The 19,509-nt window shown below is 46.6% G+C and overlaps 1 protein-coding gene and 1 long non-coding RNA gene across 2 annotated transcripts in view; one reads left to right on the plus strand and one right to left on the minus strand.

The window, feature by feature from the left end:
- The window catches only part of LOC140858552 (uncharacterized), a 57,379-nt gene extending 40,869 nt beyond the window's left edge, over positions 1-16,510 (plus strand). Inside the window, exon 3 of the long non-coding RNA XR_012142103.1 lies at positions 15,925-16,510. This is a non-coding gene — a long non-coding RNA (uncharacterized lncRNA). The remainder of the gene's footprint in view (positions 1-15,924) is intronic.
- LOC105035335 (protein ACCELERATED CELL DEATH 6) lies at positions 12,909-17,385 on the minus strand. Its single transcript, XM_073259417.1, has 3 exons — positions 16,617-17,385; positions 15,892-16,427; positions 12,909-14,660 (listed from the first exon to the last, which is right to left on the minus strand). The coding sequence occupies exons 1-3, from the start codon at positions 17,209-17,211 to the stop codon at positions 14,115-14,117; spliced, it is 1,677 nt and encodes a 558-aa protein (XP_073115518.1). The 5' UTR covers positions 17,212-17,385; the 3' UTR covers positions 12,909-14,114.
- Between the last annotated feature and the right edge of the window lie 2,124 nt (positions 17,386-19,509).

Genomic DNA, 19,509 nt, shown 5'->3' on the forward strand with positions numbered 1-19,509 from the left:
TCCCCACCAGCCAGGGGATCAGAGAGGTCCGGGGAGACCAACCCTGGCCAGACACTGCTACAATATAGCCTTGCAAAGAAGCGATCAATCCGACCCCTGTCCCGTGATGGACTGGATGCTCGTGATGACCTGTCGAAGAAAGGGGTGCCCAATCGAAGATCTGGTACCAATCCCTTTGAATGACGGGAACACGGAGCATGTAGCGATGATCGGCTCCAACCTAGGGGAGGAGTGTGGACGCATCTCATTGATTTTCTGTGAAGGAATGCGGACGTTTTCGCTTGGGTTCCAGCAGACATGCCAGGGATTGACACGGAGGTCATGAAGCATCATCTGGCCGTCGATCCAAAGCATCGACCGACGAAAGAAAGAATCCGGAGTCACGCTCCGGAGAGGCAGAAGGCGATAGCCGAGGAAGTGGATAAGCTCCTTAAAGCCGGATTCATTAAGGAAGTCAATTATCCCGATTGGATTTCCAACGTTGTCCTGGTCAAAAAAGCAAGCGGCAAGTGGAGGATTGCATAGACTTCAAAAAGCTGAATAAGGCCTGTCCGAAGGACAGCTACCCCCTTCCCAGAATCGATCAACTGGTGGACCGGACCTCGGGCCACGAGCTCCTCACCTTCATGGACGCGTTCTCCGGCTATAATCAAATTAGAATGGCGTCGGAAGACGAAGAAAAGACAGTCTTCATCACTAATCATGGCCTTTACTGTTACAGAGTCATGCCTTTCGGCCTCAAGAACGCGGGCGCAACCTACCAATGGTTGGTGAACAAAATCTTCAAGGAGCAGATTGGACCGTAACATGGAGGTCTACGTGGACGATATGCTCGTAAAAAGCAAGTCTTCCAGAGATCATGTTGCCGACCTCGAGGAGACCTTCGACGCTCTTCGAAAATATAGAATGAAGCTGAACCCAACTAAATGTGCTTTCGGAGTAACCTCAGGAAAGTTTCTGGGCTTCATGGTATCAGGGTGCGGGATCGAGGCCAATCCAGAGAAAATTCGCGCCATCCAGGAGATGGCCCGCTCCAAAGTCGATAAAAGAGGTTCAGCACCTCACGGGGAGGATAGCGGCCCTTAATCGCTTCGTCGCAAGGTCGGCCGAACGATGCTTGCCCTTCTTTCAAACCCTCAAGCAGTCGAAGAACTTCTGTTGGACCTCCGAGTGCCAACAGGCGTTCGAAGAATTGAGGGGCTACCTTGGCTTACCCCCGCTGTTAGCAAAGCCTAAACCCGGGGAGGAGCTATTTTTATACCTGGCGATCTCTCCCATGGCCCTCGCGGCCGTTCTTGTCAAAGAGGAAGCGAAAGTCCAGCGGCCAGTCTACTACGTTAGCCGCGCGTTGAGGGACACCGAGATCAGGTACACCAAATTAGAAAAACTGACTTACGCCTTATTGATCGCAGCCCGGAGGCTCCGACCCTACTTTCAAGGGCACACCGTGACGCTACTCACCAATCAACCGATCAAGGCGATTTTGCACCAGGCGGACACCTCCGGGAGGATGGCAAAATGGGCGATCGAGCTCACGAAATTCGACATCAACTATCGACCCAGGCCAGCGGTGAAAGCCCAAATACTGGCAGATTTCATAGTAGAGTGTACCATCCCAGAGGAAGCTGAACCTGAACAAAGCAAAGTTGATGACCTGAAGTCCCAACCGATCTCCCCTGAAGAAGAGGCCGATCCCTCTGATCGCTTTTGGGCCCTCTATGTGGACGGATCTTCCAACATCTCGGGCACAGGTGCAGGCCTGATTTTGGTCAGTTCGAAGGGAGTCATCACGGAATACGCTCTGCATTTTGAGTTCTCCGCAACAAACAATGGAGCGAAATACGAAGCTCTGATCGCAGGACTAAGGATCGCCAAAGAGCTGGGAATAGGTCAGCTCCGGGTGCACAATGACTCTCAACTAGTGGTGGGACAAGTCAGCGGGAGTTACGAAGCGCGGGAGGACAGTATGACCAAATACCTTGAGAAGGTAAAGGAGCTCACTCCCGTCTTTAGCAGCTTCAACATTAGACAGATTCCAAGGTTGGAAAATACTAGGGCTGACCTTCTCTCCAAGCTGGCGACGTCAGCTCCGCCGAATTGCCCCAAGGCGTTCTCTTTGAAGTTCTAAAGCACCCGAGTATAGAAGAATCGCGGCCCGTGATGGAGATTGACGACGAGCCCAGCTGGGTCGACTCACTGATAATCTATCTCAGAGATGGAGTTCTCCCCCAGGATGCGAAAGAAGCCCGAAAGCTCCGAAATCAGGCCTCTCGGTACATCCTTTATGAGGACAAGTTGTACAAGAGATCATACTCCTTGCCCCTCTTAAAATGTCTCCGATCCTCAGAAGCTGACTTCGCCTTGTGGGAAGTACATGAAGGAATTTGCGGAAACCATTTGGGGGCTAGATCTTTATCCCACAAGTTGCTCCGCCAGAGATATTATTGGCCAACAATGCATCATGATTCGATTGAATATGTCAAAAAGTATGATCGATGCTAGAGATACGCCAACGTCCAGAGACAGCCCGCCACCGAGCTCACACCCTTGAGTGCCCCATGGCCTTTTGCACAATGGGGGATGGACATTCTCGGCCCCTTTCCCCTGGCATCTGGGTAAAGGAAGTTTCTCCTTGTAGTGATCGACTACTTCACCAAATGGGTTGAAGCCGAACCACTAGCGAAAATCACAGAAGCAAAAGTGCAAGATTTCGTTTGGAAGTCGATCGTGTGTAGGTTCGGTCTGCCTAGAACCCTAATCACTGATAATGGACGGCAATTCACGGGAGCAAAATTCGTCGAATTCTGTGAAGATCTGAACATCTCCCACAACTTCACATCAGTAGCCCATCCGCAGGCGAATGGTGAAGCTGAGGTAACTAATCGAACCCTTTTGCAGGGGATTAAGACGAGGCTCGAAAAAGCGAAGGGAACTTGGGCAGACGAACTTTATCATGTGTTGTGGGCGTATCGAACTACCCAGAGGCTACCTACGGGGGAGACCCCCTTTGCTTTAGTCTTCGGTACGGAAGCCATCATCCCAATCGAGCTTAAACTCCCATCGGCACGAGTCGTGGCATTCGACGAACACCAAAATTCGCAAAGTCTTAGAGCCAATCTCGACCTGCTGGAAGAAAAATGGAAGATAGCTCAGGTTCGAATGGCAGCCTACAGACAGAAAGTCGCTCGATATTACAACACCCGGGTCAAGAACAAAACCTTTAGAGCAGGAGATCTAGTGCTTCGACGAGCCGCTGTCTCGCAACCTCAGGATCGGGAGAAACTCACCCCAAACTGGAAAGGACCATATGAAGTCAAAGAAGTAGTCCGGTCCGGAGCTTATTATCTTAAGGAACTCGGAGGAGCCGACCTCCCACGACCATGGAGCTCGAAAAACTTACGGATGTACTACCAATAACTTCATTTTAATCAAAAGTTGCATACCTGTATGTCTTTGGACAATTCAAACAAACTAAAGGGAAACCTCATCCCGACAAAGTCGAAGGCCCAGTTCCATTTAGACTGGATGGGGGGAGAGACCCTGCAATGCCCACATGCGCCCCCACAGCCCTGTTAGGGACAGGAGGAAAACCTCGTCCTAACTTGAGCAAAGTCGAAGGTCCGGTTCCATTTAGACCGGATGGGGGGAGAGGCCCTGCAACGCCCATATGCGCCCCCACAGCCCTGTTAGGGACAGGAGGAAAACCTCGCCCTAACTTGAGCAAAGTCGAAGGCCCGGTTCTATTTAGACTGGATGGGGGGAGAGGCCCTGCAACGCTCATATGCGCCCCCACAGCCATGTTAGGGACAGGAGAAAAACTTCGCCCTAACTTGAGCAAAGTCGAAGGCCCGGTTTCATTTAGACCGGATGGGGAGAGAGGCCCTGCAACGCCCATATGCGCCCCCACAGCCCTGTTAGGGACAGGAGGAAAATCTCGTCCTAACTTGAGCAAAGTCGAAGGCCCGGTTCCATTTAGATCGGATGGGGTAGAGGCCCTGTAACGTCCATATGCGCCCCCACAGCCCTGTTAGGGACTGGAGGAAAACCTCATCCTAACTTGAGCAAAGTCGAAAGGCCCGGTTTCATTCAGATCGGATGGGGGGAGAGGCCCTGCAACGCCCACATGCACCCCCACAGCCCTGCTAAGGACGGGAGAAAAACCTCGCCCTAGCTTGAGCAAAATCGAAGGTCCAGACTCCTACAGGAGCCGGACTCCGCTCACGACTTCGACCACAAGTAGACTCCGCCCAGACTTCTACGGGAGCCGGGCTCCGTCCTCAACTTCAACTGTCAGTAAGCCTTGTCCGGACTCCTACGGGAGCCAGACTTCGCCTTTGATTTTAATTGCAGGAAGACTCCACCCGGACTCCTACGGGAGCCGGGCTCCGCCTACGACTTCGACCGCAAGTAGACTCCACCCGGACTTCTACGGGAGCCGGGCTCCGTCCTCAACTTCAACTGCCAGTAAGCCTTGTCCGGACTCTTACGGGAGCTGGACTTCGCCTTTAATTTTAATTGCAGGAAGACTCCGCCCAGACTCCTACGGGAGTCGAACTCCGCCTACGACTTCGACCGCAAGTAGACTCCGCCCGGACTTCTACGGGAGCCGGACTCCGTCCTCAACTTCAACTGCCAGTAAGCCTTGTCCAGACTCCTACGGGAGCCGGACTTCGCCTTTGATTTTAATTGCAGGAAGACTCCGCCCGGACTCCTACGGGAGCCGGACTCCGCCTACGACTTCGACCGCAAGTAGACTCCGCCCGGACTTCTACGGGAGCCGGGCTCTGTCCTCAACTTCAACTGCCAGTAAGCCTTGTTCGGACTCCTACGGGAGACGGACTTCGCCTTTGACTTTAACTGCAGGAAGACGCCGCCTAGACTCCTACGGGAGCCGGGCTCCGTCCGCAATTCCAATCACAGGGGGGACTCCACTCCGCCCAGACCCCTACGGGGGCCGGGCTCCGTCACCAACTTCAACGGCTGGTAATCTTCGTCCGGACTCCCACGGGAGCCGAACTTCGCCCCGACTTCACCTACGGGAACCGAACTCCCGTAGCCTCGCTGAAAGCAGAGAAAAAAATTCAGGCGAAAAAGAAAAAAGAAGGCGATGGGCCACATCAGCGACGATTGGAAAATAAACAGCACCCAAGGTGCGGAGAACCCTGTCGCGGCAAGGATTGGGGCCCTCATCAGGAATCCTAGCTTTCAAGAAAGTTTTCTACGCAAATCCAAGGTAGGACAACTTTCTCGGGGTGACAGAAGCTCAGACCTCCGAGCTCAAGCCCTGAGGGGGGACACCAAGCCCGAATGGCCCCCAGGCGAGTCCGCGGTCGCTGGCGGAAAGGATGGATTGATATGATGGCAACCGAGTATCTTCGAGCGATGCAAAAATCGAAAAGGAGCTCGGCAAACGACAATTCAACACAAATAAAAGAGCTGCCGGTGACCTAAGGATGACATCAAAAAAAAAAAAAGAAGAAAAAGAGAAAAAGAATATGAGAGAGGGAAGGAAGTTTGGCGGACAGCAATTCACGAGGTAACAAAATCTCCCTCTCATTCTTCAACTAACAAGATGTACGTTACAAGACCCGGAGGGCCAGAAAAGAATACATTATTACAAGGCTCGAAATACGGCTTGGAAAGGATACCCTGGAGGCCGCTTCAAGCTGCAAACTTCTCTTCCCATTTCTGTCCTTCCCGACCGCATTTTTCAGTGCGTGTAGCAGACCTATCGGCTCTTGCCCCATCTTGTTTCGCTCCACCTCCGAAATCCCAACCCCGGGGGAAAAAGGATGGGATAGATTTCAGGGGGCAATCAGGGCGACGACAGCGGCGATGAAGACCTATTTCAAGAAGAACCGGAGTAACCCCGGAGGCAGCGGCGGCGCCAGAGATATGCACTATCACCAAATGCTCCGTGACAACCACCGTCCAAAGTGTTCCGACAAGGTCAGCATGCGCTACTTTCACCGTCCCCGCAACAAGTTTTGCTGCCCCACCGTCGACGCCAACCGCTTCTGGTCCCTCGGCACCGATGACATCAAGGATCCTTCCACAGCTTGCGACGACAGCTCTGCCCTCCTGATCGGTGTCACCCCGTCTTGCTACTCCAAAATTCTCAGGCAGAACGTCTTTACCGGTGGTCTCCGTCATTAAACCCCTGTTGTTGAAAGAATTCTTCCTCAAACCCCCTTTGAAGCGACAGGGACCTTCAGCGGCTGCTCGATGACTGGAGAACTCGCAGACCGCTATTTTCCTCTCTGCCTTCCTCCAGGCCCTAGGCATCCTCTTGAGGATGGCCTCTGGGGTGGAGGACCTAGTGGGGTTACCCCCTAGAGAGAAATCGGGGGGCTGAGGACGGTAGAGAGACGGCAAAGACTGGCGCGGAAGATGCTCGGAGTTGGCAGGGGTACGGAGGGAGTGGCTGAGTAGCCAGGCTCTCAGACGAAAGAAAAATGCCGTCTTTTAGGCGGAGTAAAGCCCCGAAGGAAGGGTAGGGGGTTTAAATAGGCAGCGGATCTCAGCGCAATTATGGTGGCGGATATCCCTAGACCAACCGGTGCTTACCACGTGTCCCGTGTGTCCCACTCGCCGCTATCGATGATTGACTGTTCGCAAATTTTCACGGCACAACGCTTGGGATCGCATCTCGGTGGGAGTTCCAAAAAGACTTTTCGGATCACCCTAATCGGAAAAAGGGCTCTGGCATGCGCGCGTTAAATGCTGACATATCCGAGGGCGGTTGCACCGAGACGTCAGAAGGGGAACTTCGGCTGCGACAACCTCTCCAAACTTCCTTCATTCGAAATTCAAACTCAGAAGTGGGGGACTGGTGTTAGGTATAAGATACCCTCGACCGAAGTTCTTGACGGAATTGACCCTCACAAGTCTCTTCCGACTTTCGACTGTCGTTGGTGAAATCCCATCACTCCGCCCGGACTTCTACGGGAGCCGGGCTCCGTCCTCAACTTCAACTGCCAGTAAGCCTTGTCCGAACTCCTACGGGAGCCGGACTTCGCCTTTGATTTTAATTGCAGGAAGACTCCGCCCGGACTCCTACGGGAGCCGGACTCCGCCTACGACTTCGACCGCAAGTAGACTCCGCCCGGACTTCTACGGGAGCCGGGCTCTGTCCTCAACTTCAACTGCCAGCAAGCCTTGTCCGGACTCCTACGGGAGCCGGACTTCGCCTTTGATTTTAATTGCAGGAAGACTCCGCCCGGACTCCTACAGGAGCCGGACTCCGCCTACGACTTCGACCGCAAGTAGACTCCGCCCGGACTTCTACGGGAGCCGGGCTCCGTCCTCAACTTCAACTGCCAGTAAGCCTTATCCGGACTCCTACGGGAGCCGGACTTCGCCTTTGATTTTAATTGCAGGAAGACTCCGCCCAGACTCCTACGGGAGCCGGGCTCCGCCTACGACTTCGACCGCAAGTAGACTCCGCCCGGACTTCTACGGGAGCCGGGCTCCGTCCTCAACTTCAACTGCCAGTAAGCCTTGTCCGGACTCCTACGGGAGCCGGACTTCGCCTTTGATTTTAATTGCAGGAAGACTCCGCCCGGACTCCTACGGGAGCCGGACTCTGCCTACGACTTCGACCGCAAATAGACTCCGCCCGGACTTCTACGGGAGCCGGGCTCCGTCCTCAACTTCAACTGCCAGTAAGCCTTGTCCGGACTCCTACGGGAGCCGGACTTCGCCTTTGATTTTAATTGCAGGAAGACTCCACCCGGACTCCTACGGGAGCCGGACTCCGCCCACGACTTCGACCGCAAGTAGACTCCGCCCGGACTTCTACGGGAGCCGGGCTCCGTCCTCAACTTCAACTGCCAGTAAGTCTTGTCCAGACTCCTACGGGAGCTGGACTTCGCCTTTGATTTTAATTACAGGAAGACTCCGCCCGGACTCCTACGGGAGCCGGACTCCGCCTACGACTTCGACCACAAGTAGACTCCGTCCGAACTTCTACGGGAGCCGGGCTCCGTCCTCAACTTCAACTGCCAGTAAGCCTTGTCCGAACTCCTACGGGAGCCGAACTTCGCCTTTGATTTTAATTGCAGGAATACTCCGCCCGGACTCCTACGGGAGCCGGACTCCGCCTACGACTTCGACCGCAAGTAGACTCCGTCCGGACTTCTACGGGAGCCGGGCTCCGTCCTCAACTTCAACTGCCAGTAAGCTTTGTCCGGACTCCTACAGGAGCTGGACTTCGCCTTTGATTTTAATTGCAGGAAGACTCCGCCCGGACTCCTACGGGAGCCGGACTCCGCCTACGACTTCGACCGCAAATAGACTCCGCCCGGACTTCTACGGGAGCCGGGCTCCGTCCTCAACTTCAACTGCTAGTAAGCCTTGTCCGGTCTCCTACGGGAGCCGGACTTCGCCTTTGATTTTAATTGCAGGAAGACTCCGCCTGGGTTCCTACGGGAGCCGGGCTCCGTCCTCGACTCCAACGGCTGCAGACAGACTTCGTCCGGACTCCTATGGGAGCCGGACTCCACCCACGACCCCAACTGTAAGTAGACTTCGTCCAAACTCCTACGGGTACCGGACCTCGCTACCGACTCCAACCGAAATTTGGCCGACAAGTCTGGACCCCCTGGCGGGCCACAGTAACGGCCACAACACTGCTCCACTCCCTGCGGTGAATCCTACGCTGCTCCATCACTCCCTGACAGACCGTATTAATGGTCACGATACTACTCCACTCCCTGCGGTGGATCCTGTGCGATTCTACCACTCCCTGATAAGTCACGACAGCGGATGTCGCTCCACTCCCGTAACTGACTCCACGTGGCAAGCCACGACGATAGCCACGATCCCACTCCACTACCCTCCGCAATAAATTTTTTCTGACTCTGGACGGCCCACTATTAGACGGTTACAGGCGTCGCTATCAATTTGTTGCCCCCTCCGTCTATAAAAGGGGAACCCCAGATATGTTATTCGATAAGCTCTCGTTTTTACCTAAAAACTCTGCTAAAATTTTCGTTCGAGCACTCCATTCTTGTTGAGGCAGAGAACTGACTTGAGCGTCGGAGGGTCTTGCCGGAGCAACTCCACCTCCGGTTTAGACTTCTTTTGCAGGTCCCGACGGCGACCGCGACTCCCTCGACTCCAGCTTCTCCGGCGCAAGCGGATTTTTGCACCAACAACATCAAATTTAGATTCTCAAAATAATTTTAAAGGTTAGCAAAATACCTAGCATATCATAATAAAACTCATTCACATTGCTCCGAAAATATATATCCATATATCAATTATTTAATCTCGATGACATTCCTCTCGAAATTAGGTTTGGTGCACTTAACCAAAATTTTAACTATGTAAATCTTCTATGCGTAAAGTCTTAATAACTACAATTGATATCTGTAATGAAAGGTCGAATGTTATGGGACAATTCAATCGACTTTTAGTACTATTTATTATTTTTAGCTATCTAATCAAAACATTAAGTTCTATCCAACTCTTACTAAGCTAATTTATCATGATTTTGAAATTTAAACTCTGATACCACTTAATTTGTTATGCCCCGATCCGATAGCTCGAGTTGGGGGTATGATAGATGGCTGTATGTCTTTAGGATTTGATCCTATAGGACATGCAAGGATTGCTTTCTCATTCATACATAATTATACCATTCCAAACTTAGGCAAAGATAGATAAATAATAATCGACTTAACATAATTATTTCAAAAAAATTATAACCTCAAAATTTCACATATAAATATCCAAATAAGTTATTAAAAAATTAATTTAATTTCTACTATGTCCCAGGCTCCTTATAGCTCGATCCTAAGACCTAACTATTCCGATGCATCTGAAAGAAATAGAAAAGTGGTAATGAGCTTTACAAAACCAGTAAGTTACCTGAACCTTCAGTTTAATTAAATATTTTGTATACATAAAATATAACTTTTTAGATTGCATGATTTTTCATAAAACATGCTAATGTATACAAAATATATTATATCTATCAATATAATCCAAAATATGCATTGGCCAAAATAAATTATCAAAACAACCAAGAGTTGCCCATCCATTTTCACTCTCCCAATCTCCCTGACTATAGCCATGATCGGCCTATGACTAGCCTAAAAAAAACTAGATCCTAACTATAACATGTCATCCATCGGTTATGTACCAATGATTGTCCTACTGGAGGTCCGAAAAAAATACTGGCTCTGATATTATATGGAGAAACGTGCTTCCATTTAGCATGTATCGACAATAAGTCTCATTTGACTAGATCCGAAAGGAAAACTAACTCCTGATTATAACACACCATCGATCGATGTACAGTAGTGATCACCCCACTAAAAGTCCGAAAGTAGATTAGATTCTGAATCTGTTTGATCATAGTTGAACTAGAGAGCATTGAAACCGACACATAATATATTTAATGAAAATATTTCATGTTCAAGTACATCACATAAATTCGATCCGATATTTTATAAGCATTTCATGTAGAGCATATAAAATATTTAATTTAAATAATTTATTACAGTATTAGATAAATTTAGAAATCAAGTCACATACATGATAAAACATACTAGAGGTAGAGGTAACTTATAAATTTTTATCCTAAAATTTCATGAAACTTCACCAAACAGGAATATTAACCAAAATTTAAAATAATTTGAATACCTTATTAGACTTCTGAAACACAGTAGTAGATTGCTTGATTTATCTTAGGTTCTAATCTGCATCAACGAATTTTATTTAATACCAACCCTAAGATTTAATAATTATGTAGTATAAGTATTAAAATAGAGTTCATGGTTATCTGTATGCAAATACTTTGGTCATGATCATGCTTTCTCACTATCCAGATCCATGTATTTCATCCGATCAAATTAACATCCCTAAGATAGATTTAATTTTATAAATTAAAAAAATTAGACTTGATGCAGATCAATCAATCAGCTGAAGTAGAAAGAAGAGAGAGATTAGATTTACGCTAATTGGATTAATTGGGCATGATCCACTTGGTTTCGTTCTAATATGGCGAATGAGTTTCCTTCTCTCTCTCTCTCTTCTTTTTTATTTCTTTCTTCTTCTTCATTTTCTTCCTCTATTTCCATGCCGAACCAAGGATTTCATCAAAGCTTTCTAAGCGAGAGTAGAGGGGAGAGGGAGAGGTGGGGTCGGTGGTGATGTGGCCAGTGTGGCGAGTGGTAGTGGCGCGGCCGAAGTGCAGGCGGCTAGAGGCGGCGGTTTGGCCGTGCACAGGGGAGCCAAGAGAAGGAAAAAAAAGGAGTGCTGCCCCTTGCTGTCTAGTGGCAGCATCCAAGGCCCAAAAGAAGGGAAGGAAGGAGGGCTTACCGGAGGTGGTGGTAGCGGTGGGTCGCAGCCGGCAGTGAAGGATTCCAACGGCAATCAGGGCGGCGGATCAAAGGTAAAAATGGAGGATAGGAGAAGAAGAAGAGGATTTGGGCGGTATGGTAGTCGGCAATGACGGCTCAGTGTTGCCGGAGGTGAGGAAGGAAGGGAGAGAGAGGAAGATCCGAGCTTAGTGGTGATCCATCGCCGGGAAGAGGGGGTTTTAAAGAGAAATTCTTGGATGAGATAAGGCCGGCGTTATTGGCTGCGGCAGTCCAAACGGCCACTGGCCGTTTGCACCGGCCTGCGACACCCCAAAATGGCCATGGTTGCATGGCCTTATCCCACGGCGAAGGCATTCGGGCAAGGGATCGTAGATCCCCTGTTTCAAACATGAATGCTTCCTTTTTTTTTTTTTCGTATTTAGGCTGAAGTCAGTTCGGGCTGCCGCATCCAGAACGGCCCCAATTGGGCTGGTTCTCACAAAAAACATTGTGCAAGGCACAGTTTCAAAACAACCTCTAGGATACACAGGTGAACAAGCGATTTGATAGATAATTCATAACATAAGGGTTAACAAAAGATACATAGTGGACTTCTTTCTGTTGGTTCACAACCAGTCTCCTTACAGAGGAATGAATATTACATCTTTACCCAGGATAGCCCAAACAATGAATGGCGTACTGCAACCAATAAAGATCACCACAATTGCTAACCAAAGGCATTCGTCGTGGACAACCAGGAACACCGATGTCATCCATGTGATCATCATGGCCAAGCATGCAAAAGATGGTGAGCCTGTGGCCCCATATCAGCTGATAGAGTTTAAAATGCACTGGATCCTTCCATGCCCAAATGAAGCAGAAGATGACAATGATCGAGCTACACATTGCAATGGCTTCTTACCTCACCTCTAGTGAGTATTTGCCATTCATATGGCAACTAGTATCCGGAACGGTAACTCAGGATTTCGCTAGTGATTTCGACTCGGAGCTGAGACTTAACGTGGTTGGCTTTAAAGGGAGGATCGATTCTTTAAATAGAACACTAATCAAGGTTGTAGAAGCCGGCAAAGACTTCGACTCCCACACAAAATCGAAGTTTCGGCCAAATAGGGAAGAAAAACTCCTTCGGGAGACTGTTCATGGTTGGCTTCCCAGCACATGCAAGGCACGTTCTAGCCTTAATTTTTTTTAGTTCTTTAAAAGTTATGCTAAATCTTTTGGGCCCTTTCTGGTAACTACGCCTAAATTGGGGCAGGGGTATTACAAGTAGAATAGACGCATAACATATTTAATAAAAATATTTTATATCCAAGTATATCTTGTAAATTTGATTTAATATTTTACAAGTATTTTATGTGAGCATATAAAATATTTAATTTTAATAATTTATCATAACATTAGATAAGTTTAGAAATCAAGTCATATACATGATAAAACATATTAGGGCAGAAATAACTTACAAATTTTTGCCTTAAAATTTCATGAAATTTTACCATCCAAGAATATTAACTAAACTTTAAAATAATTTAAACACCTTATTAGACTTCCAAAAGATAGTGGTAGATAATTTAATTTATCTCAGTTTCTAATCTACATAATCAAATTTAATTTAACATCAACCTTAGGATTTGTTAATTATCTAGTACAAGTATTAAAATGGAGTTGATGGATATCTATATTGAAAGAATTTGGTCACGATCATGCCTTCTTATTATCCAGATCTACATGATTTATCTAATCAAATTAAAATTTTTAAGTCAGATTTAATTTTATAAATAAAAAAATAAAAATATAGGCTTGATCCGGCCAATCAATTGAAATAGAACAGAGAGAGATATTAGATCTAGGCTTATTGGTTAATTGGGCTTCCCCCACTTGATTTAGGTCTAATCAGAGACCAATGAGCTTTCTCTCTCTCTCTCTCTCTCCTTTTTATTCTTTCTTCTTCATTTTCTTCTTCATGCCGAACCTAGGATTTCATTGAAGCTTTCCAAGGGAAGAAGAGGGGAGAAGGAATGATGCGGCTAGTGTGGCCGGTGGTAGTAGCACAGCCAGAGCGTCGATGGCTAGAGGTGGCGGTCCGGCCGTACACAGGGGAGCCAAGAGAAGGAAAAAAAGGGGCGCTGCCCCTTGCTGCCATGGCGACAGCACCCAAGCCCAAAAAGAAGGGAAGGGAGGAGGGCTGATCGGCGGTGGTGGGTCACGACGATCGACAGTGAAGGATTCAGATGGCAATAAAACAGAGGATGGGGGAAGAAAAAAGGGTTTGGGCGGCGTGGTAGTTGGCAACAGTGGCTCGGAGGTTGCCGGAGGTGAGGAAGGAGGCGAGAGGGAGGAAGATCCGCGCTTAGTGGTGATCAATCGATGGGAAGAAGGGATTTTAAAGAGAAATTTTGGTTGAGATAAGACCGGTATAACATTGGTCATTCGTCGGTTGCGGTGGTCCCAAACGGCCACTGGCTGTTTGCACCGGCCTGCGATGCCCACAATGGCCACGGTTGCGGGGCCTCATCCCACGGCGAAGGCATTTAGGCAGGGGATCATATATCCCTGTTTCACATGCGAAGCTCCCTGTATTTAGGTTGAAGTTGGCTGGGGCTGCCGACTTTGGTTCAGAATGGGTTCAATTGGCCGGTTCTCACAAATATATTGTGTAAGGCACAGTTTAAGACAATCTCTAGGATGCACAGGTGAACTAGCAATTTGATAGAGAATTCATAACATCAGGGTTAACAAAAGATATATAGTGGACTTCTTTCGGTTGGTTCACAACCAACCAACTCCTTACAGAGGAATGAACATTACATCTTTACCCAGTATAGCCCCAACAATGAATGGCGTGCTGCAACCAATCAAGATCACCACAATTGCTAACCAAAGGCATTCGTCGTGGACAACCAAAAATACCGATGTCATCAGTGTGATTATCATGGCCAAGCATGCGACAATGGTGAGCCTGTGGCCCCATGTCAGCTGATAGAGTTTAAAGCGCACTGGATCCTTCCATGCCCAAATGAAGCAGAAGATGACAATGATCGAGCTACACATTGCAATGGTATTAGAGATCACAAAAGCCTTGAAGGCTGCATGCTTACCCAGTAAGGCATAGCCATATTGTTGATGGAAACCGCCGGGCATGGTGAAACTGGCGGCGAAGGTAACGGTGGCGATGAGTGCAGCCACCAAAGTATAGGTCTCTACGCTTAATTTGAAGTGCTCATCAGGTACTGATGCCTTCTTTCGGAATGATCTGGACATTCCTATTTTGGGGAGCTGTTGTTTGCTGAATTTTTTGGCTTCACGCTTCTTTAACTTCTTCCAAATGTACATCTGGTTAAAGAGCAAGAGTTAATTTGATCCTCACAGTTTAATGTCTTGTAACTAGGGAATGATCACATATGGACAAGTGGTTGTAATAATGGATGTGAGTAATCAACTCCATGTTCGTCTAAGTTATTAGATTACCAATATACCCCTCTAATTTGGTTTGCATTTGTTCCCACATTTGGTATATTATTTCAACACGTCTAGCCTTTGCATCAAGTAACATGATCAGTGGTGGTACCAGAAGACTATGTTAGGGTAGCGTGAGCATTCTGCGGTCCAATCCATTATAATTTAATAGATTCTGCCATGATATAATTGGAAAAGGATTTGACTCACTTCTGATCAACCAGGAAACCGGGCAGTCGACGCCATGCACGTATATTGGACAAGTAATTGATACTTCTTATCAGCACTGGTTGCAAATCATTCATGAGATCCCAGATTCAGGTACTCCATGCATGATATATAGGTGGCTGGTGCTGATCCAAAAATCATCAAATCAAACTAGTTCTACATCGTTCATGATGACTTTATGTTGAAGCCAATCCAATCTGGTTACTAGCAATCCTAACATTTGGTCTACAATACTAGCTAGGCCAGTCCAAGTCAAAGATCCAGTTTATCTTGCTGAATGGGTATATTGGAAACCGTATTAAAGGTTTAAATTCCACCTTCAATAGGATTAAGGGTGTGAGCACTGAGCAGACAGGTAACTTGTTATGCAGCACAATTGCCTGCATATCCTCTTTCTAACCCAACATCCGAAGGGGGAAACTCATTTTCTATAAGGTCGATGGCTACTTGACTCAATAAAAAATAAATTTGAGGGGGTACTACTACTGATCACCTATATTGCTCAATCAATCACTAATATTTACATCTAGAGTTCAGATCCTTTGCGGTGCAAAAGTGCATTGTAGAGTCCTATGCCACTATGGATAGCCACTACTCATCCATCTTGAAGACAGGTATCCCACGAATATACCCGTGCATTTTTAGTCCAATCCATGATGCACATGGATATGAAGAAGAGCTATATATCTCTCTCCAAATGGATGATGTAGTGGCAATCCACAATATATAGCTTCACATTTTGCAGTGTAAAAGTAGCAGCACCGCAAAGGATCCCGTTCGCCACATCAGACCAATGCAACTAAACCCTGATCTGGATATGATCTTAGCATTTTCATATAAATAATGGTCTGTGTTACTAAGTATACGCTTGATTTGATACCTGATATGGGCCTAATGGTTCCGATGGTTCCAGAGATTCAATCACTTTCCGAGCTGTGCAACCTTTGTTGTTCAAGATGCAGGGATCCACCCTCTTATCGTCAATCAGCTGGAGCGATGATTGTATCCTAGAATGCTTGGCAGCCAAATGAAGAGGAGTGTCCCCATTGACATCCCTCTGGTTAATGATTTCTTCCGGCTGTATATTCTTCAGTAAGCACTTCAACGAGCTCACCTTTCCGCTCATGACGGCAATGTGAAGCGCATTCATGCCTGCACTATCTACCTGCTCTGCAGCATCGGGACAATACTTCAAGAGCTCCTTGATCACCAAGTTTGAACCGGAATCGGAGGCAACATGAAGAGGGGACTGCCCGTCATAGTTGGTAACATATACGAGCGAAGTGTCCTTCTTCAGTAGCATTTCCACCATCCTAGCATTATCCTTTCGCGCTGCATAATGAAGAGCAGTGTCGCCGGATTCGTCAACAACTTTGATGAGATCACTTCTCTCAGTCAATAACATGTCCATGATGTCTGCCATGTAGTTAATTATTACGTGTGAGGAAATGTTAATCATTAAATAAGAAAGAAATTTGTATACATGACTTTGTCCGGAATCATCGGACAAGCATCAAATTTGTCATCTTCTATTCATCTGCATGAGAATTATGTGATCATGAACGCATGAAGTTTGCATTATGAAACAGGTGGACGTGAACTTACTGATATGGCCGCCGAGCGCGGCCTGGTGCAGGGGTGAGCCTGTCCCGGACTGCGGTGGCTGCATCTCCTCCTCTTCTGCTACCCATGGATGCTCCAAAATCTCCCTAACCACACTCGCCAACCCCTCCCTCGCTGCAATGTGCAGTGGCGTCTCCTTGCTGAGGTTTGTCAGATGCCCGACGGCCGGGTCGCCGTCCAACAGTTCCCATGCAGCCTGAGAGTGGCGATGCTTCACCGCCTCGTGTAATGGGGTGTTCCCCAGCTTGTTCCTCATCCTCAGCGGGCCTTGGTCCGGCTCCAAGTCCGCCGGCCAATTCACAGCATAACTGACCAGCAACTTCACTATTTCGACGTGCCCCGCCCTTGCCGCGATGTGAAACGGGGTCTCCCTCTCTACGTTTTCCATTGTAAGGTGGGTTTCACATGATTTGAGGATTAACTTGGCAATATCTTTGTGGCCTTGCTTTGCGGCAATATGGAGAGCAGTGTTGTCTTGAGGGGTTAAAGAATTGAGGACCTTGGGATCCTTTTCAATCAGATCTCTCAACTTTTCGGCATCCCCCTGCGTTGCTGCTCTGTACAGCACAGGGTTCATGCTTGGTGCTGGCAGAATGCAATCAATGCTTCTCTCCGTCTCAGTGAGTAGAAGAATGGAGAATGGATCCGGTAATTGTTCGTATCACAAGTTACTATAGTGGCTTTTTAATTAGCTACCCTTCCAAATAATGGAAGCTTCAAAAATGGCTCCTCAGTAATTGTCATTGCAATATTCCTGGCATCCAAATGCACGAGCAAGTCATTAACCAAATACATATGAACAAAAGGAACAAAACGAAAGAATTAACAGAATATGGAACGTAATCAAAACAAAACAAATACCCTCCCCTTTCCCTTTTACATATTCTATCTATAATTTATTTGATTAAAATTTTAATGAATGATGAGCTTCTAATTCCAAACCTGATGTAATCATTTCCCTGCATCAACTCAGAAGACTGCAAGCTGCAGCCAGTGAGCAGAAATGATGCAAGGGTGAGTCGCTCTGGTTGGAGAAAGGACTGGATAATTATTCTTGAAAGCATTATTTATAAGTATAGATTTGTCACGGTTTTGTCCCTTGCTTGAATCCCTCGATGGAATAGGGAGTGCCTTCGGCATTCTGCCCACGCCGTAGGGCCCCTTGACCTTTTGCTGTTTCTAGAGGATGGACCACGTCCCATCTGGAAGAATGTATCTTTGAGTGCGACAGGACCTGACGCTTTTTTTGAAAAAAAAAAAGAAAAAAAGCGACTTGGGAGTTCAGTTAATAAATTCTTTCAATTATGAGTTGTTCAAGATTTTTGAAGGAATATGCGGTTGTTGCTTCCATTTTTCCTTCCGAGCTGATGCAGCAGATGTACTTTACGACTTGGACACGACAACTTCGGGAGCATAAACAAGAAAGGATAGATTCAGCATTGTCCTTTATCTCTCCAACTGGGAATTGATTTTGATTATTCTTCTTCTTCTTCTTTCCGCATTTTCTCCTTTTAAAGTGTCAACAGAAAATTGAGCATGTCATTAGCTTTGGATAAATTTTTAGAAGTCTTGGTTAAGATCCATCTTCTCTCTATAATTGTGGTCTGAAAGTCCAAGACTACCACCATGGCAGCCTAAATAGCATAAGCTAGTCCTTACGCCCTGGTTCTGCTTGATGTAGAAAAAAAACACGATTGGCTAGAAAGATTTAGATAATTTTTGGAATTTTGAGAAAATCTCTATAATTTTTATTGATGCTGAAATGTCCTAATTGGATGGTTAGGATGAGTATTTAAAGAGTTCTCCTTCTAGTATAAAAAGACTTGCCAAGCAAGAAAAGTGCAAAGACTAAAAGAAGATCCCCTAATTAAAGAAATAACATCTAGCTAACTTTGGCAAGAAAATATTCCATAGCGATAATCAATAAATTAGGCAAGAAAATGTGTCATAAGATAACCGCTAATTAAGCAACTTATGCAAATTTAAGAAAATTTATCCTATATATCAGTCCCCTACATTTGCAAAGAACTCATCCTCGACTTAAGCTCAGGATAAAGTCACTCGCCTAGTGGATGGCACTCATATAGATGAACAACATTGAAGGCCTTTAAAATCGACACATCCTTAAGAAGATCCATCATGTAGGCATGTCATTAATTTTCTTCAAAATTTTGAATGGATCATAAATTTTTGGCTTGAGCTTGTTATAGGTACTAGCAAGGAATCTTTCTTTCCACAAGAAGACTACTGCCAGACCCCTTCTTCGAACATTTTTTGCTTTCAGCAGTTGCTGTGCATTTTACTTTTTATTTTTTTTTTTTCATTTTAAAAGTGTTAAATACCCTCTCCTTTCTTTCGGTAAAACAACAGTTCCCTTATAGCCCCATCTAAAAAGTAATAATTCTTTCTTCCTCTATGAGCATGTATGTCATAATGCTTGGTATCCAAGTAAAATATAGCATAGATAACATTATCTTTATATTTTCTGATTAAAAAGGAAACATGAGAATTTTTCATTACCTTGAGTGTAGGGCCATTCTTGATCCATCCTAGTTGGTATGTTTCAGGGTGTGTTTTGTCGGCAAATACAAGTAGTTGACTACTAAATTTGAGATAACATTTTCAAAACTGTCATGGTCATTGATTAACTAGCAGACCTTCAGTTTAAGTGAGCACTCTAAGTGAAAAAGCAAATGCTCCAGCTTCAGTTTTTCCTGCTTAGAAATATGTAGCAACCTTCACACGATATAAGAAATTTGTTCACCTTCTTTCTTGACAATCTCTGTAAATCATGTTCATCGTACTCTCACCATCCTCTATCTCAAGATCATAGTTTGCTAGGTGTACATACTTTTGTGCAGGACATGCTCTTGAA

The sequence above is a fragment of the Elaeis guineensis genome, chromosome 6, assembly GCF_000442705.2.
Source record: "Elaeis guineensis isolate ETL-2024a chromosome 6, EG11, whole genome shotgun sequence".
Classification (NCBI taxonomy): Eukaryota; Viridiplantae; Streptophyta; class Magnoliopsida; order Arecales; family Arecaceae; genus Elaeis; species Elaeis guineensis.